Source organism: Mycetomoellerius zeteki, unplaced genomic scaffold (genome assembly GCF_001594055.1).
Source record: "Mycetomoellerius zeteki isolate Tzet28-1 unplaced genomic scaffold, Tzet1.0 scaffold85, whole genome shotgun sequence".
Lineage (NCBI taxonomy): Eukaryota > Metazoa > Arthropoda > Insecta > Hymenoptera > Formicidae > Mycetomoellerius > Mycetomoellerius zeteki.
The window spans coordinates 1,290,874-1,299,796 of record NW_017257883.1 but is presented as its reverse complement, the minus strand read 5'-3'; the positions used below and the strand labels follow the sequence as shown (position 1 = coordinate 1,299,796).

The 8,923-nt window shown below is 38.2% G+C and overlaps 1 protein-coding gene across 1 annotated transcript in view; it reads right to left on the bottom strand.

Annotated features, from left to right (window-relative positions):
• Positions 1-8,246, bottom strand: part of LOC108730143 (uncharacterized) — a 15,567-nt gene extending 7,321 nt beyond the window's left edge. Inside the window, exons 1-2 of the mRNA XM_018459646.1 lie at positions 8,054-8,246; positions 4,742-4,838 (exon numbers count right to left, since the gene is read on the bottom strand). Coding sequence (XP_018315148.1) covers positions 4,742-4,838; positions 8,054-8,246 — 290 coding nt within the window. The remainder of the gene's footprint in view (positions 1-4,741; positions 4,839-8,053) is intronic.
• Positions 8,247-8,923: the final 677 nt, after the last annotated feature.

Sequence of the window (8,923 nt, the reverse complement as noted above, 5' to 3'; positions counted from 1 at the left end):
GGAAAGTGAAGCAAGATATCTAACGGTATCCGATAATAGAGATGTGACTATACCTACCAAGCCACTAACCCCCGTTCTAATTAAGCCGGGCTAACCTGCGAGTTAGGATTATTACTCGGGGTACAGGAAGAGGAAGAGAGAGAGAGAGAGAGAGAAAGCGAGAGCGAGAGAACTAGACACGTATCTCCGTGTGTATGCTACTTGCGCGCGTTGTGTTGGTAGATGCAATGGTGCGCGCTCGTAAGTTAGCGAGAAAGAACTCGGGGTGTCGTCTGGCGTCGTGCCAACTATCCGCTTCTGTTATCGTTCCTGTGGGAGCCGCCGACAAGAATTCAACACATTTGGGCGTGTGGGGAAGCCGGTACTCTTCAAAAATTCCTGTAGGCACCGATGTAAGCCTGCTGTCCGACCGATTTAATATAACGTGATCGATACTCGGCTATCACGCGTGCATAGCGATAAGCGATATCAAACACGGTAAAATACTGACGGAACTACTACGCGTCTCTAGATTACGCTGAATTATACGTCTCTTACCACTCCTCTCTGGCATAAATGTTCATATCTCTTGGAGAAGGATTTCTTGGTGCTACGTTATCCTGTCATTAGGCGCGGCAATATTTTACACGGAGAGGGGCCATTTTTTCTGAGAGGATGTCTTATATAAGGAGAAGGTTAATGATATACTTTGAATTTAGGAATGCTGAATAAAATTTGCATGAGACATTCCGGAATGTCACACGTTGTGAATAATTTTACGATTTACTTGCGGCGGGAGAAGTGGCTGATTCGATCGATCGGCGTTGCCGTATAATAAATGAGAGAGGTCATGAGCCATCAGTCGGCATTATGAAATGAATGACGTTAATCATTATCTCGAGCGAGTCTAAATTTTGGATATTTCGCAACGGAAAACGTTTGATCAAATTTGAATTTATTATCGCGTGCTCCAGATAGCGCGGACAAGATTTCAACCACAATTTTATTTGACCCACATCTTTCAAGATCTGGCTTTCCACTTCTCAGGAATCTGCAGAAAAATAAATCACTTTTGCGTCAAGTCAGATCATAATAACGAAATCAGATTCATGACTGTTTTATGGGGGCGATGAATTTTAACTAAAAATGTGCACCGAGATACATATTGTAACATATATTATGTATATAATAGATTTATTAAATAAAACTTATTAATATCAAATTAAGTTATTACGTAACGCGACTCTTTAATTAGGTCACAATTAAGGAGGTTCTCGCGCTACTTCCTAGTCAATAGATCGTTTATTCATAATAATATGTAAAACAATTAAAATAATGAAATAAAAAGATTATTAACAATATTTTATATCATTAGACATAATTATTGTTAATTTTATATGTTACTAAACATTTTCAAAATAATAAAATAAAAGTTATAAGATGCTCATTTGATGTATACACATCGTCCACTTGACATATATTCTAGCTTTTTTCATTAAAGAATATAAAGTTCTTGTAAACTGTACGGTCAGTTCAAATGAAACTTTACGAGAACAAACTTAAGTGTTTACTTTATAATTATAACGACTTTTAAATCGCTATCTTATACGCAAGTCTCAATTTAAAAAAGAATAACTACAGAATAAGGTTATACCTTCAACTTGTATTGAATGTAAAATTCTATAAATTTAGAATTAAATATCTTCAAAATGGTACAATAAAAGTCAATGAAATTTTTTTTAGATATTATTGATATTATTAACTTTTGTGTTACATGTATATTATAGACTTGTCTTATATTTCATCAAACGCGAGAACCTCCTTAAACGGGTACTTTATAAAAAAAAACATGAAATATATAAAAAATTCCATATATATATATATATAATATATGAATTTAAAAATTTATCTCATCTTTCTATTCAGTAAAACAGTTTTGTTAGCTTTTCTGCAAGTTAACGTCAATATCTTTTGTACTATAGTTTGTTCGCGATTTAGCGGAAAACGTTTGAACGTCACCGCGCTTTGGACACGGTATCATGCGCCAGATTCGCGAATCAGCCGCGCAGTGTGACAATACATGAAAGCAATCCGCAAGTGAGAGATTTATAGCTAAGAAACAGCCACGTAAGAGAGCGAATCTCGAGCAGTGGAGAGAGGATCGAGAGATCTATGACCTCCCGCCGGTTCTCGTACTTTGTCTCGCGTATGGTACAGCGAGTATAAACGCCACACTATGCTCTCGTGGACGCGGACAATGGGACACCCGCTAGTTCCCGGCGGGATCACCACTCGCGCGAGAAGAAATCCTAGAAAATCGGAAGCGCGCTTCTATCTACGAATACCGTGGACGATTTTTCTACGATCACATTGGACGTGACGACTCAGGACGTCCGTGTGTCTTGTGAAAATATGACATCGTCGAGTCGCAAACGCTGATTGCCGTTATCAACATCGTGCTGAGGAATAAATGTGCTAGACATTTGTATTTCATGAACGCTAACCTTTACAAGATGGGAGTTTATATATAAAATCTTACAGCTTTTCCTCTTACACTGAGAAAAAATGTATGTTACATTTAAATAAATATTTATGTGAGTAATACCAACGAAAATTTACGTTCATTAAATATTTATTCAATAAAAAAATGTTAGTTAAATTATATTAATGATTTTTGTGCTAAATATAAATAATATCTTTATATTTAGTAAATATTAATTGATGCCATTCAAACACGAATGATCTATTAAAATTTAGTTGATTTTTGTAAGTAAGATCTGTTATAATTTATTATTTTATTGTATTCCTTGTCTCAAAATACGACACTGTTTCATTATATTTCACTGTCACTATAGTGAAGACTAATAGACTAGTAGACTACTATTTCACTATAGTGATTTTTGCGTCCTGTAAAATTTAACATTATATGAAATAAATGGACTTATTGCACAACAATAAAAATATTCATAATTTACGATAAGTTTAAAATCTTTAATGTAAATAATTCCAAAATGATGAATAAGTCTTAGAATCTTAAATTTCACTGTTGCCCGGACATACACTCGTATATACGTTATAAGGAAATATGCAAAATCTCTCTCATCGTCTCGGGTAGATATTTAACTTGAGTATACGTCAGTTAGAATCGCCTAGACCGGAGTTTCTTCTCTCTTGCGAAATGTTTTTCTCAGGATGTCGTCCGACGTGTGCGCGCTCCGTCGCCGTGAAATATTAATCTTCGCGCTGAGGACCAGCGGAGGAGTACTAACAGGAATGCATGTAATATTTAATTACGTCACGAATGTCGCCGCCGCCGTAGGAAATGCAGATAAATTCACTGAGATTTCGCTAAAATTTTACTCGCTGGATTATTCGTATTTTGTCGAGGCGGTTCTTACTTGCACCACTTATAAGTTATCAACTTTGCCATATTTTCGATTGATTCTGCATTTTCTGGTAAATTAAAAGCTTGGTCTCGCAAGCTTTGAGAAAACAATCAGTTTTGTCTTCTTATAAGATTCGCTCAGCTGTTATCGAAACGATATTTGAATTTCGCGATGACACCAATTCTCGATCACTTCACCAAGGTATGCTAATTTGACTGGTGCTAACGTACACTTAGCTACCGCTCGAATTGAACCGGAAGTGGATCACGCTTTTGGCAAACACTCGGCGGTCACGTGCACCCTCTCGTACCCAACCTTCTCTCATGGTAATCGCAGATAGGCGCGCGAGTTAAGTACCGTACCCATAGCCCGCTGTGCTTGAAACCGAGAACCTCCATTAGTCGCGATAGAGAGCCCATGTTAAGAGTGTTAATGTGACTCCCGAGGCTCGTCGAGCTTCGCTGGTCCTAGTCAGGGTCGATTTCGGGCGTGAACTGTTCTTCCGATTAGCGAGCAGAAGTTTCTGCTCCGCTGTAGTGTACATTTCTGACTTACTACGACATGTATAAAGTTACATTAACGAGGAATCGCTAAGCACACAATTAGTTATTGAAGTCGAAACAATTACATGCCAACATCTAGAGATGTATAATGTTCTAAAAAGTTATTGAGTAATTTTCCATAATTACAGGAATATATATGTATTAAATAAATATTTGTATTACATTTGTTAATATTTCTTTAATATTTTAACATTTATTTTATAATATTAAACTTAATATAAGCAATTATTTAAAAAATATTAATATGAATTACGTCAATATATTAAAATAATAATGTAAAAAATAATAAAGTGAGGATTGTAAGGTGATATTAAAAGAATATCGAGCGATGGAAAATTAAATATTCCAATGAATATTGATGATATTTGAAAAGAGGATTCTTGACCTACGTCGTAATACTGGATAACATTGAGATAACGTAATATCAATGTGAACGGGTTTCAGCTCGCTTCCAGTAATACTGTTTCAATCTCCTATATTTTAACGATAGCAGATCATCCATTGGTAAATGCTGTATTCACGAGGTGGACCGCCAGCTTCGCGTGTTGGCTATGTTTAAAGAAATTATACGACGAGTCGAATCGAGTTATCGGGACATCGAGACTAATCGATATTCCGCGGAGGCACGAGTGAAGTGCATGCACGTCGGGACGTCGATTATTTGGATTACTCGGGCGTGTTCGACGAGTGGTTTCATCTTGAACTTCGTTCCTCCGGAAAAGTTCGTGCTGTTAGTAGCCCCGGTGTGGCGCGCGAGCGCGTAGAACGGGCATGGTCCAAGAGTATCAAAGGCGAAAGTTGGGCTATACTTACGGAATATCGCTTTTAACGCTGGCAGCCTTCGTAAATGTCGGGGCGGAGTTGCCAACTTGTACGACGGAATTCAGTTCATACCGGTAAATTATTCCGCCTTTTCACTAGACTTCCTCTCCTTTCGCGAACTTGCGCGCATTGTACCAGCGCTGCCGTAACCGCCCCTCCCTCCCTCCCCCGATCTCCCTCTCCTCAGTTATGCGTACGATTTTATACATGTAAAATGCTACGTAAACCGCGGCTTGTTCTCGCAGAGGATTTATAATTACTCCGCTGCTGCATATTTCGCCGCGGTATATTTCGGCTCTTTCCGTACTCTCGTATATTTTTTATTAATTTTATAAACTTATACAACACATTCGAGACGTGTATTTATTATTTCACAATGTTTTTTTGGCAAGAATTCCTAAAAAATGTATTGAAGTCAACAGAAACTCAAAATAATTTTATTTTGATTCAAAATGACCAAACATTTTCTGTATGACGAAAAATTGATGTCCACCACATAGTCATATTTTCGTCATTCAATGACGAAAAGATGATTTTGCGCTGATCTTATAAATTTAGTATGCGTGAAAATTTTCTGGAAGTGTGCAGCGATATCATTTCTCACCATCCAATATGTATGTTGAAATGGATCGTACCGCAAAATTTACTGTTCCAGTTTTATGGGTATTTCTTTGACATTAATAGGTCGTCAAATCTTGTAACTAAATATCGTCATATTGACTTTTAACTATGACATTAAAATGATGTCATTTTGACTAAAATGTGTTTCTTCCCGAGAAATACATAAAAATCAACAAAAAAATCAAAACGACTTTATTTTGATTCTTCATGTCAATAAACAGTCAAATTTTATAACAAAAAATCATCACTTTAACTTTCGTGACGTCAAAATAGAATCATTTTGACTTTTTCTTGACTTAGTGTATTTATTGGGTTATGGGTTGTAGTTATAGGAGCATCTTCCTCTATTCATCATTTTTCAGAAAGATAGAAAATATATCAGGGGGACAAGTTTTCGTGGAACCAGCTATCGGATCAGTAACGAACATTGTTGTCGGAATTACTGGTGTTCATCGCCGTCTCGTTTCCCTTATACGCTTCACTGCTCTGGTCATGTCGCCTTAGTCTCGGTTCTTCTTCTATCTTCTATTTCTAGTTTTCGGTCAGCACTGAGATCCCCGGCTACACGAATGTCCGTGATATGTCGTAGAATGTTCTGCTCCGTTTTCTTCTACTCTTTCTCTTTTATCTTCTCCATGACGTCTCGCTACGTCTTTATCTGCTCCCGCCTTTCTTGCCTTAACACGTTCGACATAACTGCACGTTTATTCTTCCGTAGCAAGATTTTGCCGCGATACGTAAACTGTTGTCGATTCAAAGGTGAATTCTCTTGGAGGAGAATAGAAGAATCGCAAAAGCTGTCGTCGCACCGTTTTGATTCCGGTCCTCTATACTTATTACGCTTCTATTCTCTACTCTTGCTCACCTTTTCTTTTTCCTGGCTCACTCAGTGTAAAATCCCGTTTCGTTGACTATCGAAAATGTTCTTTTCCTTTCTCTCTCCCTGTCGCTATCTTCGATGGTGTTCATCGAATTTCTTTCCTCTCTCGCGTTTTCTCCCAGGAGCATGCAATATGTTTTGTGCGCGTATGCAAGAAAATTTAAATATTTACTCTTTGTCATAAAGTTTGGTAGAGCGAGTAGAATGGGAATTCTGCATAGAGATTGCGCGATGCAAAGGGATCGAGTTTGTCGGTCCGCGGAAAGGGCGATCATATTGATCGCTATTTCATTCTACTTCTCCTACACTTCTTTCCGATATATCACTTTAGCCTTGATTCGCCGTCTCTTTTTTTTGTTTCTCGTTTCTGGTCAGTCACGAATCCCGCGGGAATTCAGATACTCGTGTCGTACCACGAGCAACATTCTACCCTCTTCGCCTTTTAACCCTTGCCCTTATTCTTTTACTACTGATACATCTTTGAAACTTATCAATTTGAAACTATATTAATATAAACATTACATAAAGATATAAATTGGAAAAGAGAGTATACTTTATTTATTAATTCAAAATTTTGAAAATTTCTTTCTATTGATAGTAATGACAATTTCATTTCTCTTTACTATTTCTCGCTTCCTTCGTTTTTTTTTCGCTTTTCCGCTCTTCGTTTCTCGTTTTCCTTGCTTCTTCACCGTTATGTTGAAAGATAGTCCTCTCTCATTTTATCTAGTTTTAAGCTTCACCTTTAGCCTGCTGCTATTTTTGTTTCGTACTCTTGCGACCCTCTCTGTCTCTTGATACCCAAACGATGTCCTTACAGCCACTCACCGTGAGAAACGATCCTCTAACGTAATTTTTCACGGCAAGCGCCGCGACGATTGTCGCAAAAAGAGAGGAAATGTCGATCGGAATTGTCGACGGCGACCTGAGGAAATGAGGAGAATTTCGTGTTTTTCGTAGGAAACTGCTGCTCTCGTCTCGATTCCTATTCTCTATTCCCTTCTACACTCAGCTACTCCCGAGTCGTATCGCTTTAGTCTCGTGTCTTCTTTTCTCTTGTTTCTTGCTTCCGGTCAGCACCGTATCCCGCGGGAGTTCAGGTACTCGTGATGCGTTGAAGGATATATCAGCACTTTATTCCTTCCTCTTTTAATCTGCGTCTTTAGATCTCGTTATTCTCTAGTGCTCTTTTAATTTTATGTTCTTTTTTTGATGCACAAATAATGTTCTTTTAACTAATTTTCCGATTATTAGTATTCTAATTATTAAAAAAATATTCAATCAGTATCGATTGCGACAATATTAATTACTTTCGCCATCTGATATCATATTCGGTATCATATGAATATAATCAAAGTGTTTCTAATGATTACGGGCAATATAGAAAACTTTTTAATCATAGTTCTCTCTCTCGTAGATCTATACAAAATAGTCTCCAATATAATTTTTTATGATAAATAATGCAACGACTGCCGCAACAGAAAAGAAACGTCGATCGAAATCGCCGACAGAAAGAAATTTTGCATTTTTCCCTGCGACGTCTGCTCTCTCGTTCCTATTTCTGCACGCCCTTCCCTCCTCCACGCTCAGCTACTCTCTCGTCGTATCGCTTTAGTTTCGCTTCGCCTTTTCTCTTCTATTTCTAGCTTTCGGTCAGCGTCAGATCCCGCGGGAACCCAGGTACTCGTGGTTCGTCGAAGGATGCTTCTCGCTTCCTCTGTTCTCCCCCCATCACTGCCATCGTCTTCCATCTCAATGTCTCCTCCGTCTTTTGCCCTCTTGTCCCCCCTCTCCTTCTTTACCTTCATACTTCACGGGATAACGTCGGGCGACGATGGCATTCCCGAGTCCAAGACCCGTTCGTTCGAGTTCGTCGAAATCCTTAAGGACGTCGTTGACCTCCTTTCCTCGACCGTTCTGCAGCTTCCACGTTTTCCGGCTATGCAACCCTCTTTCTCCTCTCACCCAATGACCCCCCCCCCCACCTCCTGCCATCGGTCTATCCCGGGGCTGCTCTTAACCGATCTGTGCAGATTCAATCTGAGGTACAGAAGATCCTGTCGTCGCCGTTATCATTGTCGTCGTCGTCGTCGTCGTTGTCCTTTGCTAGGGTTTGAGTAATCTAGGGTTTGATTCTCAACGGGAACCGCCACACCGATGTTCTGTCAGACTTCATCAACATATCCGACGTTGTCTTGCGATTCAGCAAGGTGTCGCAAAGTCGGAAGTAATCGGAGAGAAGGACTATCCAGGTGAAATTGCTGCTTCAAATCCAACCGAATTTCCTGCTCTTCTTGTTGCTCGTAAAGGATATCGGATAGAACTAGATTCTCCGGTCTCTCGAAGTTTGCATAATTTGATTTCATATTTAGAATGAGGAAAAAATCGATTCACGTTTAAAATTAACAAAAATTTAATTGCAGTTTATCAACGAAATATCATAAAAATCCATTTTGCCTTCGTAAATTAATAATAATTTTTTCCATACTTACAATTCGTTATATAATAATATTCTCTTTCAATGATTCAATTTCTCTGAAAACTATCATTGATATTAACAGATAAATTAAAAGTTTCCGGTTTTATTTATAATTTTTCATTAGTGTCACTTTTTTATGAAATTTAGTAATTAACAAACAAGTTAAAAATACGGTCAGTAACACATAGATATG